Source organism: Dermochelys coriacea, chromosome 5 (assembly GCF_009764565.3).
Source record: "Dermochelys coriacea isolate rDerCor1 chromosome 5, rDerCor1.pri.v4, whole genome shotgun sequence".
In the NCBI taxonomy this organism is placed as follows: Eukaryota; Metazoa; Chordata; order Testudines; family Dermochelyidae; genus Dermochelys; species Dermochelys coriacea.
The window spans coordinates 70,579,812-70,600,849 of record NC_050072.1 but is presented as its reverse complement, the minus strand read 5'-3'; the positions used below and the strand labels follow the sequence as shown (position 1 = coordinate 70,600,849).

The following is a 21,038-nucleotide window of genomic DNA, read 5'->3' as shown; positions in this document are numbered from 1 at the left end:
ATTTTCTGAGGCCGAAGCTGTGGGCCTTGCTTTTTCGTTGACTGGCATTCCTGGGTTGGTGGTGCATAATTATCATGCGGTGGAACACCTTGCGTGTGCTGTCACGAAAGCTATCAACCTGACCTTTATAGTCCTCGCACTCCTTTCACACGAGTTGGGCGAGGTATGCCAGGGAATGCTGCAAAATAGGCTAGCTTTTGATTATTTGTTACCCCAACATGGCCATCCGTGCCAGCAGTTTGCTGGTATGTGCTGCTTTAATGTTACGGACACCGGGCCCTCCACTGAGGCCGATTTACAACGACTCCGTCAGTTGGCGGTGGGGATCCACCAACAGCAAGGGGACACCTGGCTTTGGTCCTGGCTCTTCGTGTTACGGGGTTGGGCCGCCCATCTTGCTCAAGGCCTACTTATTAGCCTTATTGGCTTATATTTTTGCTGCCTTTGCGGTCGTGACCTAGTCTCCCAGTGCTGTGTGTGGTTTTTCCTCCACACTGCATCCTCATGATCCTTAGCGTCGCTCGAGAAAGCGAGGGGAGGAGTGTAAGGGACTGCGGAAGACTTCGTTACAGCCTAGCCAGGGAACTTCCGCTTTCTCGAGCCAAGAGGTTACTGTGGGACATAGATAGTTGCTTTGTTATTGTGGGATAGAGATAGTTTTTGAAGGACACAGCTGCTTTGTTATTGTAAAGATAGTTCTTGAAGGACACAACTGCTTTGCATGGCCCTTCACCAGGTAGTAGAAAGCCCCCCTTTAAGAAGCACCTAACTTTATATTCATGAGCTGTTTTTGTGTAATGCTTATTAACGCTGACTGTTTGCCCCTCCGTCGGATTCCGTCCCAGGCAAAGCTCCGGTGTGCTGGGTTCCCCGCTTCCGTGACTGCAACGCTTGGAGTCCCTGTTGCAGGTGGGTCACTAACCTTCAATAAAGCCTATAACTCACAGCTGTGGGTAAGCCTCGTTTTTCTCAGAGTACTTCTGCCAGGCCTGTTCGAGCACCTTGGCCCAGAACACAAGATATACTGTACTTGTGACAAAGATGTGTGAAAAGTTCTCACACTATGATTTCCTAAATAAAAGTATGTGAGGAAGATAAGCCTACAGAGGAAAACTGAACTCTTAATTATAATTTTTAAGAGTTCATAGATTTACTCTGAAAGTGCTAGTCCAATGATTTACTCAGATTTTGTTCATCACAAATCATGTTTGAAATTGAGTTATTCATGGATAATGAGTATCAAAATATAAAGAAGGGAAGTTAACTACCTATCTATGGAAGAGAAGAACAATTGCTTAGTCTTAAGAACAAGGAATCTTGTGTGCACGATTGTGTGTGAATGACTTTTCTATTATTTTGCTTCAAACCTTTTGCTAGTTTTTTTTTCCCGTGCCCACCCCCAAAATTGGGAGTTTTAGTTAGAATTTTTATAGGATGGTTGGTATTCTTCGTGATCAATAGAAGCTGATGTCAACTTCTCCAATAAGTGGACACAGAATGTCAAACCCCCGCAGTATGTTGAAGACTTTCCAGGATTGAAGGGAAGGATCTTTGTTTGCATACATTGACCTAATCAAACCCCACTGGATGATGCCAATGACTTTTAAAGGGATAGTGCACTTGTCTGATTCATCAAGAAACTCTTGAGGAGTATTACAAGGAAAAGGAACCAATCAGGCCATTATCTTCATAACCTGATGTACGAGGAGAAACCAACTGCTTGCTTTTGGCTTTGGCTTCCAGATGCCATCATGCTCTGGACAAGAAAGCCTGTGCTTCCCCCACCCTTGCAGCTGGGCACCAAGAAGTAGGAATCCAGCAAGATGCGGCATCTAAGATCTGGCATCTACAAGCAAGTAACCTCTAGCCAGCCAGCAAACCTGTCAGCATTAACCAACTGAGCCAAGAAAACCACTGACCAATCTTTTCAACCACATACTATCTTCTAGAAATTGAATAAAAAACCCAAGAGTTACACACATCCTGTCGAATATCATCCCTTTTGTTTTTCAATTTTTATTAGTAGAAGGATGTTTCTACTTCAGCATTATAGCACTTTAAAAAATCTTCAGCAGGTGACTGGTAGTAAAAATGTGTGCGTGCACGGGCATGCAGGATCCATTGTCTGCACATGGTGAGTGGGTGGAGATTGAGCACCCATTCCACACTTATGCACACACACACTTTCACTACCAGTCACCTACTGAAGGGTTTTTTTTTCTTTTTTTTAAATAAAATATGCACATCTGATCTTTTAGATAATGAGATTTAGCGTAAAGCTGTTTTAGCTGTTTGAGAAGCTAAGTGCAATTCTCAAATTCTGCTTTAATAAGATATACTATATAGACCAGGGCACCAGAATCTATGATCCAAAGACCATAAATTCTCTGTTATAAAAACCAAATTACCACACAAGAAAAAAATTAATTAAAGATTCCATCCATAAATAATAATTGGGATAACAAGAATTCAGTCTTCTTCTTAGAGTATGTGCAACATGCTCAGGTGGCACATGACCAGGATTCATCACTGAATTTGGTCCGCTGGTTGGTTCATTAGCTTTCTCTGCTTAGGCCAGGTATTGACAGGGAGTGAGAGGTGAATGGTGATCCATTCCCCGCAAGAATTCAGTGATTCAGAAGGACTCAAATTGAAGCAGGATGAAGCTGACATTTTATGATTAAACTGATTTTTTTTAAACCATCACTAAAGAAGGGGCAGAATGATTAATTTAGAAGTAGATCTAAATATTAAAGGTTAAGAAATAAAGTTGGCATTACCTCCAAAAGCAGTACTGACTGTCAGAATTCTGTGTAATGTATAACAAGGGTGCTTAAAAACAGTGATTTTGTGGACAAGAAAGAATGTTTCACTGACATTTTAAAATTTCACACCATTCAAGCAAAGCGCCTGGTCCCAGATCATGCCCCCAGATCTGTGCACAGCAGGAAATGGAGTTCAGCCACCTCCACATCAGTCTTCTCCCTCAGACTCCGTAAGATCTGAGGTGTGTGTGCGGGTTGTGCAGGTGGAGACTGGGCAGGCAACAAGCACACTGTTTCCCCCTTTAGCCTTATGGAGACACTCTGGTGACAATACCACCACCTTGGGTAGTTCTCCCCAGAGCAAGCAGCTGGCAGAAGGAATTCAACAGAACTGCACCACCAGGGAACAGAGCCAGTTAAGAAATACAGGACCTCTGAAGAGAGAGCAGTAACCTTCTGCTGATTCTATAGAATCTGCACAGATCCTCATGGATCTGCCAAGTTTCGAGGTGGTTCCGATGGCCTTTTCTGAGGATGACAAATGAGGACATCTCCATGAGGGAGTAGTTTGAGACTTCCTCCCCACAGAGTCCCCTCCCACGAGTTAATGATCAGGGCCAAGAAGAACAGACACATTTTCAAAGAGCCAACTATTCACTTTTGCATTTCAGAAATCCTGCTGTTGTTAGTGAAAGAACAGAGATGTAGCGTAGATTGAAACATATAAATATCAGAGGACATTCTTATTTACTCACTTTAAAAGAGTTAACTATTTACCCTTTGACACATGCCATTGAAACAAATAGATTTGGGCCCTAGGATTCAACAATGTTATGTGACCTTACTTGAGCAATATCACTCTATACAAGCAAGATGACATTATAAGAAGAGATTTAGAAAATGTATTAGATATCACAAATTCTCATTCTTCTGTTGAGGCCTATCCTCCACATTAGTCAACTACTTCAGCCAATTATCAGATATGGAACACCCTCAAGAAAACAGCACTAACAGTGAACACAGACACAATGGCACAATAAATACGAATGATAAATTTTCAGAGAAAATACAAAAACCAACACCAACCTAAGACAACACTTTCTATAAATGTTATGCACCTACTAGATATTCCAAATACAGGTACTTCCTGTGATTCTGACACAGTCCTAGAGGCATTTATATCCTATTCTAGAGCACAAAACTACTCTCTCATTAAGGATAAAAGGATTAAATCCAAAGGCTCTATTTTAAATTTTTCTTTTACCACAAAGTTGTGAAGTGTTCTGAAGTCCAAGATGGGCTTGAAGCCCCCTGACTTTTTCAGGATCAGGAAGTACCTTCACTAAAATCCTTTCCTTGTTCCTCTTGTAGTGCAGGCTTTATTAATCTGTATTTAGAAGGGAAAAAAAATCTGGTTCAGAAGAAAAGAAGATTTGAAATATGCCATATCACTTCAGTCTGTGCCCTGACAGCCCTGGACTAACTACAATGTTGCTTTAAGCAACACCAGAAGAAAGGCTGAAGGAGAAGACCAGACACTGCAGCTAAGAAATAGTATATAGACATCCTGATATACTGAAAGGGAATATTCTCTACTTCCAAAAAATACTTAAAAATACAAGCATATGGTCCACAAAGTTCCATTTTTTGCAACTCTTGGCTAGAATAGTTATTTTATCTATGAAGAGCACATATTTCAAGTTAAAGTAGTGGTATTGCAGTTCACAAACCATTTCCATAATAAACTCAACTTATTTCCAATGGGTACAAAAAGTTGTTCCTAAGAAGATGCAGCATTCCTCATTTTTGATATTATGGTCTTTGCCATGGCAAGTGAGATATCATTTGTGAGCGTCTAAAAATGACACCTTCATAATGCAATGACTGCACTATTGTTGCAATCAGAAATAAGCTACAAAACTGTCAAAATCATAGAAGTGTAGGACTGCAAGAGACCTCAAGAAGTCATCAAGTCCAGCCCCCTGCAACGTGACAGGACCAAGTTAACCCAGACCCTCTGTGACAGGTTTGTCCAGCCAACCTGTTCTCAAAACCCTCCAATGGTAAGGATTCCACAACCTCCCTTGGAAGTCTATTCCAGAGTTCAACTATCTTTATAGGTAGAAAGTTCTTCCTATTATTTAACCTAAATCTTCCTTGCTGTAGATTAAGCCAGTTACCTTCTTGTCCCAACCATCCTCTTTATAATAGCCCTTTACATATTTGAAGACTTATTAGGTCTCCCCTCAGTTTTCTTTTGTCAAGATTAAACATGCCCCGTTTTTTTAATCTGTCCTGATAGGTGAGGTTTTTAACATCTTCCTTCAATTTTGTTACTCTCTTCCGGACTCTCTCCAATTTGTCCACATCTCCCCTAATATGTGGCGCCCCAGAACTGGATATATAGTACTCCATCTGGGGCCTCACCAGTGCTAAGTACAGCAGGACAATTACCTCCTGTATCTTACCTCCTGTTAATACTCTCCTGAATTATATTACCTTTTTTCATCCTTTCTTAACATGGTTGACTCGTTCAATTTATGTTCCACTATAATCCCCAAATCCTTTCAGCAGTACTATTACCTAGCCAGTTATTCCCAATTGTGTAGTTTTGCACTTGATTTTTCCTTCCCAAGTGAAGTATTTTGCACTTGTCTTTATTGAATTTCATTTTGTTAAATTCAAACCAATTCTCCAATTTGTCAAAGTTGTTTTGAATTCTAAACACTACATACAAAATCTTAAATTTCAATTCAATTGTGAAAAGTTGCAAAGTTAAACAATTTAAAACAATGCATAAACTAGTTTCTGCAGTGTAATTTTGAAATCGTAACCACAGCAGAAAGACTATTGCAAAGAAACTAAGCAAATTAAGTATTCCGAACAGACTATCACTACTGCATCAAAAATAATAAGAAACCAATAACTAAAGGACAAGTATAATTATATACAACCATTTCATGTAATAATGGTTTTTGATAAAGGTTTGAAAACTTTAGAATGTATTACAGTACTCGAGCTCATAAAGAAAGGGATGCACAGGCAAAATTGGATATTCATAGAGAAAAGTTAATTTCTTAGAATGCTTTGGAATGCAATGAGTCACGAAAGAAGAGAAGTTTTCCTGTGGAAAAACCAGTATCAACTATTTCTCAAAAATGAACCAAAAGCGAGTCTTCACAGTGATTATCTTTCTTGTCTTTATAGGTCAAAATATGTAATTTTCTTCTATATTAAGTGAACTGTTTTCTGACTTAATTTTGGTTGGTTTCAAGAAACAAGACTGCCCCCTCAAAACAAAATGCACATACATATCCTGATCTTATTTATCACTTAGTTTCAGTATTCCAAATAAGCTGTTAATAAAATGCCAGTTACTTATGCAAATTACACGGAACCAACACGGAGGTCATGGGGTACTTAGAGGTTATTTAAAAAGTCAGCAGATATGTTCACACAATAAAAAGTACTCTTCTTATCTAAGACTTTTTTTTTTTTTTTTTTTAAACACTGAAGACAACCACCTTTGGTTTTGTTCATTTTCAACTACCATTTCTGAGAGAGCTTTTGGTGTTTTTTTTTTTTAAAAAGCAGCCTAATTTCACACTTATGCGCTTGATAATAAACTATCAAAATCAATACATAACATGAGCTGTCCATCAATTTCAGTATTATATGAAGTAGAGAAGCTGATTATGTCAGAGAAATTAAAAATGCAACTATTTAATCACTGTAATTATGCTCATAAAATTCCATGATTGTCTTAATCCCTAAAGTATTTGAACTATTCTGATGTGATGAAGTGATCATTTAGTCCAAACCTATAACTAAATTGTCATAAAAATGCAAATACTTTTTTTTTGGAAAAACATACTTCTAATGGTCCCTCTATCTCGCTTGTCTGAGGATAAAATAAAAGCAATAAAAGTCAGTGAGAAGTTCTACTTTAAAACAGCTGGCAGGATATAACTCTTTTTGCAAATGTTACTATAATTTTATCCAAAGCAAAACTCCAGCAAATATTTCTAGCAAAATTCAATTCTAAATTAGTTTGTTATACTAAGGAAGAAAATTATAATATTTTAATTATAAAATTACTTTGCAAAAATATTTGCAAACTCATAGATGACTGGTGAGGTCTCAGAAGACTGGAGAAGGGCTAATGTAGTGCCCATCTTTAAAGAAGAGAAAAAAGGAGGAGGCGGGGAACTATAGACCAGTCAGCCAAACTTTGATACCAGGAAGCTATTAGAGCAATGTATAAAACTTTCAATTTGGAATACCTGGAGGATGAAGGGGTAAACACTAGCAACCAGCATGGATTTATCAAGAACAAATCATGCCAAAACCAGCTTGATTTCCTTCTTTGACAGAGTAACTAGTTTGGTGCATAGGGGGAATGCAATGGACAGAATATACCTGGACTTCAACAAGGTTTTTGACATAGTCCCACATGACATTCTAATAAGTAAGCTGGAGAAATGCGGGATCAACAAAACTAACATTAAGTGGATACATAATGGGTTAAACAATCGCAAACAAAGAGTAACAATTAATGCAATGATGCGAGATTGGAGGGAGATCTCAAACAGGGTTCCACAGAGATCTGTTCTAGGTCCAATGTTGTTCAATATCTTTATTAATAATCTGGATGTAGGACTAGAGAGCATACTCAACACATTTGCAAATGACACAAAGCTAGGGAGGATTACACTTTGGAGGACAGAGCTAAGATTCAGAGAAATGTTGATAAATTAGAGAACTGGACTATAGACAACAAAATGAAATTCAACAAAGACAAATGTAAGGTGCTACACTTAGGGAGAAAAAAACAAATATACAAAAACAGAATAGGGAATAACTGGCTTGGTAGCAGCACTGCTGAGAAGGATCTGGGAGTTGTGGTGGATCACAACCTCAACATGAGTTAGCAATGCTGTTGCAAGTAAGTAAGTAAGTAAATAACCAAATGCCATTTTAGGTTGCATTAACCAGAGGCATAGCATGCAAGTCACAGGAAGTGGTAGTACTGCTCTACTTGATGCTGGTTAGGCCTCAGCTGGAGTACTGTGTACAATTGTGGTCACCAATGAAAGGATGTGGAGAAACTGGAAAGGATCCAGTGGCAAGTGACAAAGATGATCAAAGGGAAGGAATGCAAGCCATACAAGCAAAAACTAAAGGAATTGGATACGGTTAGTTTGGAAGAAAGGAGATTGATGAGGTCTTCAAATACTTGAAAGGCTGCCTTAAAAAAAGATGGGAAAAGTTGTTCTCTCTTGCCACAAACAGCAGGACAAGAAGCAGTAAGTGCAAACTACAGCATAGCAGATTTCGATTAAATCTTAGGAAAAACTTCCTAACTGTAAGAACAGTAGGACAATGGAACAGATTGCCTAGGGAGCTTGTGGAAGTTCCTTCTCTGGAGGTTTTCAAAAGGAGGCTGGATAGCCATCTGTCTTGGAAGGCTTAGACACAACAAATCCTGCATCTTGACCGGGGGTTACACTAGATGACACCTTTTAACCTTCTGATTCTATGAAATTCTTTGCAATTTATTAATTCTGTATAGTTTATATACAACACTAGTATTCTTTTTTAATGCTCATATTTTACATGCTAGAATATCACAATAATTAAGAAAGTCAAATATTATTATTATGTTAGTCCAAGAAATTACTCCTATACAGTTTATTTTATTTGTATGTAGTTATAACTATCATTTTATCACTTATCTGAGGTTCTATGTACAAATGTTACAACATCTATATAGTGATCAAAATACACTCGTATTCAGAACTCCATATCCTTATAAACCACTTAGGAGATTCATGTAAACTCATCCTATACCTGGAAGATGGGCAACACAAACAGGACTTGAAATTAGACTTGCCAGGTTCTAAGATTATTATGCCTCTGGGTGATGTTTTAATCTTTGTAGTTCAGCAAGACACCTAATTTTCCTATAGCACTTCCCACTGCAGCTTTCTCAACCTTGGCTCAAGTCCTCAGCCCAGGCTTTCCTTCCTGTCATTTCATACTACAAGTCTCCTTTACAACCAAGTTACACTTCTTGTGCATATATTCCTTACCACATATTATATGGATAATGTATCCTTAGCATGCATTACAATTCTGTAATCTGACAACAGTAGCAAAAAAATCTTGTCAAGTGCTTTCTTGAAAAGGTAACAGCAACTTTACATTGACATTTTTTCCAGAGGTAATCAGTGAGATTGATTGGCTGACCTACTGTACAAATGAGATCAGAGTAGAGATGAGAACTGATTGGCTGAGTATCATTGTGAAAGATGACTGATGTAATATTTGAGGGCTGGGGAGAACAAAGAATCAATTTCCTCAAATGAAAGAATGTCCACCATTTATTACTCAAGTTTGGAAAATGAACTTCTGTTGTGTCTTTATTTGCTGCTAGATACTGAGATAGGAGCCATAACCAAGGGTATTTTTTTCAATTTGGTCCTGGCAAGACAACTGATCTTGCATTTCAAGAAACAGACCTCACTGTAGTTATGTATGGCTTTGTCACCTTCAGTCTTTTCTAATACAATGTGTTCTACGTAAGGTTAAACCTTAAGACAACTTGAAAAATTCAGCTAGCACAGAAAGTTGGCCTGCTTATTAAGAAATATGTCTCAAAAATATTACATCTATGCTCTATGACTTGTAGTTATCCATTTCATTTCTGGATAAATTTTAAAAAGTTTCGTTTGACCCTGGAAAACCTTATGTTATTTGAGAGCTAGATATGTTAGAGACTACCTCTCTCTTCCCGTGATATTCTGACAACTTCAATGAATAGAGTGCCTGAGCCAACAGCCCTTTGATTTCAATTAGATGAACAGAGGTTCCAACAGGTTTCAGAGTAGCAGCCGTGTTAGTCTGTATTCGCAAAAAGAAAAGGAGTACTTGTGGCACCTTAGAGACTAACAAATTTATTAGAGCATAAGCTTTCGTGAGCTACAGCTCACTTCATCGGATGCATTTGGTGGAAAAAACAGAGGAGAGATTTATATACACACACACAGAGAACATGAAACAATGGGTTTATCATACACACTGTAAGGAGAGTGATCACTTAAGATAAGCCAGTTTCCTTGAGAGTGTGTGGCACAAGCTGTCAGCATAGTCAACCTACCTGAAGACCAGTGATGGCTGACCTCCTGCCATCCTAGTAGCAGGCTCCTATATGAGAGTCCCGTTACCACTATCACAGGCAGAGGTTGCACTGTGGGACAGGGTTTCCCCCTGTGGGTTGTGGCTCAGGCTGCAATAGCCCAATCCTGTTTTTCTCCATTGTTAAGAAGCCCTGTGATAAAGGTCAGATGATGCAGATCCTCATTTGCTAGGCCTTGTGAATCCTGGAACTACTTCAGAACAGTATATGATTGGTCCTACATGTACTTTGATATATGCACATAAGATTGTTACTTTAGTATATACCACATTACATGAATGCTTGGCAGTTATGAGAGCTGAACTGACCTCTGTTTTTCCCCAGAGTTATCACTACTCACACTAAGCTACATCTCACAATACCCTACAGTAGCACAAATGAGCATTTGACTTAAGCCGATAGGAAACTAGTCACAATCAAAATACTTTTGTTCAATATCTTAGTACAAGCCAAGGAGGTACCTTCAAAAGGCCAATACCTGGAATGCTAGTATCCAAAATAAAGATAAGGAATGGAAGAGAACAAAAAGGAAAAGAATTAAGACAAACTAATGGCTTTGTATGTGGTCACAATGTGACATTATCCTTTAAAAAAAAAATAAAAGACTGAACCCCTCTCTCTCTAGCTCTTTGAGCAGAAGTAACGGCTATGAGAAAGACTGTTTTCATAGACAAATACAGAAGGGAGCAGGTAACCACAGGTTCAAAGGGGGGCTTCGTAAGGCATCTAAGTACCAAGTGGAGGTCCCAAGTGAGCGAAGGGCATCTGATTTGTGGAAAGATTCCCCAATCCTTTGAGAAACCTCATCATTGTAGCATGAGCGAAGATGGAAAAACCCTCTCTACTATATGATGGAAGGCTGTAATAGCTGTCATGTGTACTCTAATTCTTCTTAGAGACAATCTTGTCATTTTTAGCTCTAGGATGTATCTGATAACAGAGGGGATGTAGGTGAAAGATGTCTGAGGCCACACCAGTGACTGAATCTCCCCCACTTTTACAGGTAGATATTAGGAATGGATTTTCTTCTGTGCAAAAGTACTCTCTTTACATCCTCAGAATAAGTTGTTTTTAACTCTGCAAACCATTCATCTGCCGTGCCTTGAGTCGAAGAATCTTGAGGTTGACGGATCTGAACTCCAACAAAAGTGAAGGCATCCCCCATGGAGTAATGATCCAGACTGCCTCTAGAGCAGAACTGGGAGCACTACTTGTTCTTGGCTGTGGAAAACAAGCCTAGCTGCATGACACCCCAATAACGAAACAGGTGGTGGAGTGTAAGGGGATCTACCACACTGCTTCAGTGCAGAGGGAGGGTGATCTCGCTTCCCCTGGATGGTTGGTATAAATATGCATGACATGTCTGTCATGATCTTCAAGTATTTGCCCCTGATTAGTGGAAGAAAATGGAGACAAGCATTTCAGACTGCTCTGAGTTCCATTAAGTTGATGTGTAGAGTGGACTCAAGAGGTGACCACTTGCCATGAGCGGTGTGCAGGTCTATAGGAGCTCCCCATCCCAGTAGGGATGCATCTGTTATTACTGACATTGGAGATGGCTGTGCAAAGGCAACCCCTGTGCAAACATTGTGAGGGTCCTTCCACCAGTTGACGGAATTCCATGATCGAAGGCATTGAGAATAATTTGTTCAAACTGTGTTTGCTTGGCAAATAAACAGTTCTGAACCACCCTTGAAGGCAGTACATGTGAAGTCAGGCGTGTTTTATTGAGCAGGCAATCACTGAAGTATGGGAATATCAGAATTCCTTGTTTGTGAAGATGAAAGCCCATGGATTGGTAGTTCAACTCTTATTATAGATCTATGAAGAAGGGTTCTGGTTTATCACAATAATGTTTCTCTCACACGAGAAGTGTGCCTCCTCTCCCATCCCACTCAAATACATGTCATTATTCCCCTTCTTTAAAGGTCTATTTGGATATGGATTTCTTTTTTGACTGTGAAGTTTTGAATGCCTTTGGGGTTTCCCATTGGACTTCTCCTTCAGTACTACGACACAAGGAATAAATGATATTGGTCATATGTCTTTTGAGACCTGGCTTGTTTGTTTACTCATTTATTTAGATAAAAAGCACATATTCCAAGATCTAGGCACCTGCACATCATTTCAAAATCCATACAGAAATTCTAATTTATCAGTATCTATTCAACTCCACAACCACAATAAAAAGCTCTTACCTGCTCAGCACATTCATACCATCAAACTATTCTATAAAAGAAATCCTGAGAAAATAGAAAGGCTTTACAATGTGACCTCAAGTTGAGACCCTGACTCTGAAAAAGGGAGTGAAGTCCAGAGTTGAATTATATACTAGACTACATTTTCATACAACTTTCCTTAAACAGGAAATCCTTTTTGTATAGAAGAAAAAAAAATCTCTTCTGGAAATTAGGCCTGACTATTTTAGAGTGCCAATACAAAGGAAAGTATCTTCAAAGGCCCTCAGCTCCTGTATCTGCTTTCTAAAAAAAGAATTCACACCACAAAAAAAGCAAGCAAAAGTACATACATTTGAAGGGAGAGTAGTTTTCTCTGTGCAGCAGCAGCCCCCTTCCTAGGAGATTGTACTCTTTATATGTTCCTTCAGAAAATTGGATGCCACAATCCCGCCTCATTCCTTGAACTCCTCTGGGTTCTAGCTTTCCACTCCCCATGTAAATGGCTTCTTAAGAATGGGGGAGAACATAACTACAAGGGCATCCTCGGACTCCATAGAATCTGTGCCATCAGTCACAAGCCTTTCAGTGCCAACAGCCTGATACCAGCCCAATGCTACTGAAATCTGCGTGTGTCATTCTAACCATTGTGGCATCACAAAATAAGAGAGATGACCTTTTACAAATTACTGATATACAGAAATAGCTATGCAAGGAAAGTACAAAAAGGTAGGCTCATTGAAAAATGAGAAAGTACTAACTAATAATTCAAATGACAGATTTTGAATTCTTTTTAAAGAATTCTAGCTGAACTATAATGCTAGGTATTATCTGTAACTATGACAATGATTAGAGAAAAATTCTATTTTTCAATATGCCAGTTTTGTGTATAGTCAGCTTTCCTGGCTCTCCTAGTTAGTTTTCCTTGTTGCTTGTGTCCATCTTTTACAAGCGACAAGGATGAGAAAACAAATTTTTAAAAATCAGTTTTAATACCTGAAATTACATTTAGCTCATTTTAGAAACTGACTAGACTTCTAGTTGACACTTTTATATCTGTATTAAATAAGAAAAATAAAAAGTTGGTAAGGAGTGAAGAATCAGTATCAATCATCATTCATTACAAGCAAATACAAAAATGCTTTGAAATTTTGAACATATAAATTTATTAGCTCATATGGATGAATCCTAAGGTTTAAAAAAAATACACTGAACACTAACTATTTTTAAAATAATCATGCTCACACAGAGGCACTGGAAGACCACAGAAAACCAAATATAGTGCCAGTTTTCCATTAGGAAAAAGAACAATGAATTCTATCTTTGCTAAAATATTGGAACACATATGAACAGAAAAAAATGTACTAAACATCTACAGGATAACAGACCATGAATAAACAGCACATATTTATAATTAATACATTATTGATCAATTATAAAGCATCTGGTTAACAGTCAAGAGATGTAACACAACTGAATTTTACTAAACCTCTGATACCAAGTCTTGTGATAGAGGACGTCATATTATACATGACTTTGAAACTGATATGGAAACAAAAAAGGCCACCAGAGATGTAGCTTGTCAAACAACAGGATGGCAACACTCCTCTTTAAACTCTTCTCCTTCACTTCTACACCTCTATTTTCTTGCCTCTTCATTAGCTCATGAGTAATTTAGACTGCATACTCTTTGGAGCAGGGAGCATGTCTTGTGTGTCTATAGCATCTAGCACATTTCTGAATGGCCAATGAAAAACTAACATTAACATAGAGCTATAGTACAGCTAGCTGATATTACTTCCGTTCTGGACAACTATCAGTAAGATATCTTTCTAACTGGTTAGAGGGAGTTCAAAGAAGAGCAACAAAACACTGGGCTAGTGGAACTGATTTAAGAATTAATACTAAAAAGAAGTAAACAGGTACATCTTGGCTAATACACAACTGTGGCTGGAGACAAGAGTAGTTCAAATATTTGAAATGTGCAAATATCAAGGAGGGAGAAATTATTTAGAATGGTATACACAGAAATAACTAGGAGTAATGTGAGGAAATTAAGTGAAGTAAAATGTAAGATGTATATAAGGAAAAATTTCCTCTGAGAACTTACTTAGTTCATGGCAAGCTGGGGTTCAAATCTACCTACATTAGCCTACTGCACGCTATGTGTCTGTGTGGACCATGCCACTGCTCACTAGAAGTTACAGAGTGCACTTTAATCTACTCCACTTTGAAATGGGAGTGGATTAAAATGTACCAGTTTTACTGAGCAACAGAAGGGTCCACACAGAAACTTAGTGCGCAGAGGCTCGTGCAGGATCATAGAATCATAGAATCATAGAATATCAGGGTTGGAAGGGACCCCAGAAGGTCATCTAGTCCAACCCCCTGCTCAAAGCAGGACCAAGTCCCAGTTAAATCATCCCAGCCAGGGCTTTGTCAAGCCTGACCTTAAAAACCTCTAAGGAAGGAGATTCTACCACCTCCCTAGGTAACGCATTCCAGTGTTTCACCACCCTCTTAGTGAAAAAGTTTTTCCTAATATCCAATCTAAACCTCCCCCATTGCAACTTGAGACCATTACTCCTCGTTCTGTCATCTGCTAAAGGATATATTTAGCTTGAGGCTAAAGTGGCAGGCTAGAGTGTAAGTGTTCGTATAGACAAGCCCTTAGTGAAATCTAATAGGCTTCTGAATAGTCTCCTAAAGGAAGTGGTGGAAACTCCATCAGTTGGCGCATTAGAAAATAACTTGGAATAAAAAATGTACTCTTCAAGCCATCCTACATTGCCATGGAAACGAGCTGTATGATCACCTGATTTTTTTCCCCCATCTCTAACTTCTATGATCCTCTCACTGTGTAACTAGTTTGTGGGACATGTTGAAAGAAAAAAGACTGATCAAATCAATATATAGCTAGCTTTTTATACTTTGTGCATCACCATAGTAAATAAGTACCTTACAAAATCTAACAGAAAACACATTAAAGGATTTCTCCTTACTCTCCAGCCTCAATCAGCTTGAGTTTTATCATGTGTGCTTATTCTTTGGGGATTTTTTTATTTAAGGGCAGGAAGGGGTGGTGGTTTTTGTTTTACTGTTTTGATAAAGATAGATCAGGTAATGGGCTTTTATATTTTGATATAAAGATCGTGAGAGTTAAGCCATTCAAAGGATCTTGCAGTGAGTGAACTGAAATGATAAATTACATAAAAATATTCATAGTCCTTTTTACAAGTAGCTAGAAGACCAGTGGTTTTCAACCTTTTTTCAATTTTGAATGGAAATTCAGCCTATGGTGCACAGACTCCTACCATAGAAGTCTTAGATTGAAAACTGACTGAACAGAATTCAACTATAAATGTTGCATGCCTCAACACAGATTTAACACAGCATGAGAAAGGGCACTAAACTGTGGGCTTCTATGGTAACGACAACACTTCTGGGTTTTGACCTGTAGGCAGGGATATTCACATACGTTTGATTGATCAGAAAAACAGAATGCCTTTTCTGCGACCTGAAACTTTATTTTCATAGGTTTCAGAGTAGCAGCCGTGTTAGTCTGTATTCACAAAAAGAAAAGGAGTACTTGTGGCACCTTAGAGACTAAAATTTATTTGAGCATAAGCTTTTGTGAGCTACAGTTCATTTCATCGGATGCATTTGGTGGAAAATACAGAGGGGAGATTTATATACACACACACAGAGAACATGAAACAATGGGTTTTAACATACACACTGTAAGGAGAGTGATCACTTAAGATGAGCCATCACCAGCAGCAGGGGGGGGAAAGGAGGATCTCCTGTATGGACTGGTCCAGGCTGAGGTTGATGGTGGGATGGAAATTGTTGAAATCATGGTGGAATTCCTCAAGGGCTTCTTTTCCATGGGTCCAGATGATGAAGATGTCATCAATGTAGCGCAAGTAGAGTAGGGGCATTAGGAAACGAGAGCATCAACCTCAGCCTGGACCAGTCCACACAAGAGATCCACTTCCTGGACACTACGGTGCTAATAAGCGATGGTCACATAAACACCACCCTATATTGGAAACCTACTGACCGCTATTCCTACCTACATGCCTCTAGCTTTCATCCAGATCATACCATACGATCCATTATCTACAGCCAAGCTCTACAATATAACCGCATTTGCTCCAACCCCTCAGACAGAGACAAACACCTACAAGATCTCTATCATGCATTCTTACAACTACAATACCCACCTGCTGAAGTGAAGAAACAGATTGACAGAGCCAGAAGAGTACCCAGAAGTCACCTACTACAGGACAGGCCCAACAAAGAAAACAACAGAATGCCACTAGCCATCACCTTCAGCCCACAACTAAAACCTCTCCAACGCATCATCAAGGATCTACAACCTATCCTGAAGGACGACCCATCACTCTCACAGATCTTGGGACACAGGCCAGTCCTTGCTTACAGACAGCCCCCCAATCTGAAGCAAATACTCACCCGCAACCACACACCACACAAGAGAACCACTAACCCAGGAACCTATCCTTGCAACAAAGCCCGTTGCCAACTCTGTCCACATCTCTATTCAGGGGACACCATCATAGGGCCTAATCACATCAGCCACACTATCAGAGGCTCGTTCACCTGCGCATCTACCAATGTGATATATGCCATCATGTGCCAGCAATGCCCCTCTGCCATGTACATTGGTCAAACTGGACAGTCTCTACGTAAAAGTATAAATGGACACAAATCAGACGTCAAGAATTATAACATTCAAAAACCAGTCGGAGAACACTTCAATCTCTCCGGTCACTCGATTACAGACCTGAGGGTGGCTATCCTTCAACAGAAAAGCTTCAAAAACAGACCCCAACGAGAGACTGCTGAATTGGAATTAATTTGCAAACTGGATACAATTAATTTAGGCTTGAATAGAGACTGGGAATGGATGAGTCATTACACAAAGTAAAACTATTTCCCCATGTTTTTTCTCCCCCCCACCCCACCCCCCACCGTTCCTCAGATGTTCTTGTTAACTGCTGGAAATAGCCTACCTTGCTTGTCACCATGAAAGGTTTTCCTCCTTCCCCCCCCCCCCCCCCCCGCTGCTGGTGATGGCTCATCTTAAGTGATCACTCTCCTTACAGTGTGTATGTTAAAACCCATTGTTTCATGTTCTCTGTGTGTATATATAAATCTCCCCTCTGTATTTTTCACCAAATGCATCCGATGAAGTGAGCTGTAGCTCACGAAAGCTTATGCTCTAATAAATTTGTTAGTCTCTAAGGTGCCACAAGTACTCCTTTTCTTTTCATTTTCATAGTCATCTTTTTTGCAGACCTCTTAGACGTAGTCTGTGAACCCCCAGGGTCTGCTGACCACAGGTTGAAAACCACTGTACAAGACTATGGAATCTCTACAGGTCATCCCAGGAAGTATTACTGCCTTCTAAATAAGACAGAATGTGATGTAACAACTGTCTACTCTGGGCTCCACCTTAATAATATTTTGTTGAATCAGTTGGAAGGATAAATCAGGTATCCAGAGTAGTACAGATATGATTTAGTCTTGGAAGAACGCTGGAGGAAAAAAGCATCAATAAAGCCGCACTGTTTCAGCAAAGGACACCAATACAAGGAAAGGGTTGGCTTTAACAATACTGTCGTATTTCTGTACTGAATAAAACTTGCATAACAAATCAGCATAAACTGTCATGTGCTCCTCAATGAGACTGGCTACATATGTTAGCTCAAAACTAAAAATGTATCAAGCTATGGGGGACCAGGGTCTTCTGCAGCTCCATAGGAACTGGACTGCAGTCAATTTTTCAAAGATTTTGATTAACCAAAGTGTTGATTAACAAGGTTTAGCTGTAGCTGTCATTTAAATAACTCAAGTTCTGCTGGGAAAGCCAACATATCTTACAAACTGTAATGCCACAAGGTTCCCCTACCTGTTCTAAAATGAAAAATTAAATGTGAACACTATTTAAACTGTGCTGCAAAAACAAAAGGCTAGAATTACTCAACTCAGGCACACAACTGCTCTTATCGATATGTTTCTATTACTGTTACTTGCATTCTCCTTTCATATTCCCTTTATTTGGCTGTTACCTCCATTTACTGTTTCAGTAAACTAGAGTGTAACCCATTTGGAGCATGGATGGGCCTTACAACATGTGTCTGTACAGCACCCATCACAATGGGGCTCCAATCCTGATCAAGTATAATAATAATAATAATAATAAATTAGATTTTTTTTTTAAATTAATGTTAATATGTTAGAAAGATGCAGTAAAAAAAGAAAACATTCCAGCTTTGCAGTTGAAATTTTAAGGGTACAAAATTAAGCATTTAGCTATTGTGTTTCTCCCACAATGCTAACTTAGCCACTTTGCACATACATATTTTCTATTCTTATTTTCCTTTTTAGATGGAAACTCAGGTACTGTTGTGCTATAAATGCATGTTATATTGTATAATTACTATACTAGCTGTAGCTGAAATAGTAGTATGAGAGAAATATTTAAATCTTGGAATTTTTCAACTTGAATGCTTTATTTTGCAATCTTAGCATTCCATTCATGCTAATTTTTAGCATGAATTAAGTGGGAAACTTCCATTGTGCAATTAAAAATGGGAATTATTTTTAATTTTGGAAAATTCAACATGAACTAAAATTTTACCAAAACTAATTATTTTAGAACAAAATAAATTGTACAAAAGTTAAAAACACTAAAGAAATTAAGTGATTAGCAGAAGAGACATAGCTATATGGAAACTTTCAACTACTGCGTATTAATGCATTATTTACCTTGGCTGTATACTCAGCTTTATAACTGTCTTGCGTGGCAGAGAATCTTGTGAGGACTGAACATCATCCTACAGGGAAAAAAACTTTGAATTTATATAGATATATACAGATCAAACTAAAAATCATACATTTCAGTTTTAGAAGAACCAACACATAAAAATGCACTATCCACATCACACCAATAGCGACTTCCAATGAAACCTAATTTACCACAATATGCAGGAAGACACTAGTCACCACTTCACCAGATAATCATCTCCAAACCTGTACTTAACAACAAGATTATGAACATACCTGTCTAAATAGATTTTAATAGAAAGGAAAAATATATACTTATTCATCCAATTTGAAATCATTGTTCCCATTAAGTCATTTATTGTTATACCCCACCTTCACACTCACTGACATCTATACATGTTTCTACAACTGTGTACTAGAGACATTCTAATCACTAATATAGCTGGTGTGGTTTACAAACAAACAATTTCAGTATGTTGAAATTAACTTTCTACTGCTGGAGGTTTACCCTCTCAAGAACTATAGTCCTACAGTTTAGTTGCAGAAGCCATAGGTTTACTCTTTGTTAGAATTCAACAAACTATTCTCTCCCTGCTCCACCACCCAAGTTTACACACACACAAAAAGATGATGAGGGAGGATTGTGTGGGCATCCAGATAAATTAAGGTTTGGGGTTTTTTTTAAAACGAGGTGTTGCTTCATCAGCAGGCCAGTATATGTCAGTAACAGTGTAAGATTATGCAGTAAGCACTTTCAAACACATGTTTATTGCCTAAACTCCAGAATCTCTCTATAAAATGCTGACTGTTTGCCTGTCCTTGCACAAGGAATCTTTATATAGCTACCCTCTACCATGGGTACAACTCCCCGTTATGATCAAGTTACCTTCTAATAGTCACAGCCTAAAGAAGGTAAGTTTTTGTATTACTACATAAGCAGTAATTTTTGTGTTATCGTTAGTAAATCAAAAAAAGAAAAGGAGTACCCATGGCACCTTAGAGACTAACAAATTTATTAGAGCATAAGCTTTCGTGAGCTACAGCTCACTTCAAGTTTTTTCACTTTTGTGAATACAGACTAACACAGCTGCTACTCTGAAACCCGTTAGTAAATCACTAAGGGTTGTGGCCTACAGCTCTCCATTTTGTCTAAAAATGTGAATGAATATAATAAAACAAAACACACCTCTTCTAACGCTGACCTGATAAGTTCACACCTATAGGTTATTTATACTGGGAGTAGCAGCCATTATACTTAAAAATAGTAAAACAGCTTTCATCAGAACTCTCTAATTTCAATTACTTAGAATATTCTCAAAAGTTCACCTCTATTGCTGAAATTGTCTGTGTCTGGTTTCTACCCAAAGTTATTTTCCTAACCGTCTGAGTAAGAAATGCCTGGAAGAGATGCTCAGCTAGGATCTGTGACAACCTCTCTCTTTGCATCTGTCCACTGGCTCCCCCTTCTTTATCTCACCAAATTTAAACAATGTCTTCATTTTGAAAGCTCTCCGTGGCGTATCCCCACGCTATCATTTCTCAGTTACTATCAAAATGTTAACTCACACTCGTTACATTTTCAAACAAGCACACTTGTGCTTTTTGCCATGCTGCCCCACATGCTTCAGAGAAGCTCCCATAAAACATCCACACAGCTACCTTATTATCCTCCTTCAAATCACTCCTTAAAACTCTCAATTTCTGTGATGTCTACAAAAGAAATTTGACAATGGTTATGCCACTGGTGTGGAGAGACCATTGCCTACCACACTGACCAATACTGTCTCATTGTTTCCTTGTACTCCTTTTGTCTCTGTATCCATCAGTTGTCCCTTGTCTGATAAAACTGTAAGGGGGGGAAGGAGGGATCATCTTTCTGTGCTATGTTTGTACAGTGCCTAGCACTATGGGGCTCTGGTCCATGACTGGGACTCTTATGTGTTATGGTAATAACCACACTCTTATACTACATGACTATAGAAGAGTAATACTGAAAACTCAGCATAAGGCATGCACATAGCACAACTGCCCTGAAATATAATTCAGGGGAGGAAGCAATTGCCTGAAATAAATCTAACAGTTAAC

The 21,038-nt window shown here is 38.6% G+C and overlaps 1 protein-coding gene across 3 annotated transcripts in view; it reads right to left on the bottom strand.

Moving 5' to 3' along the window:
- The window catches only part of MAN2A1 (mannosidase alpha class 2A member 1), a 208,371-nt gene that overhangs the window by 71,550 nt on the left and 115,783 nt on the right, over positions 1–21,038 (bottom strand). For all 3 annotated transcript variants that reach the window (XM_038402274.2, XM_038402277.2, XM_043514896.1), the window contains exon 12: positions 18,936–19,003. In XM_038402274.2, the coding sequence (XP_038258202.1) occupies positions 18,936–19,003 (68 nt within the window). The remainder of the gene's footprint in view (positions 1–18,935; positions 19,004–21,038) is intronic.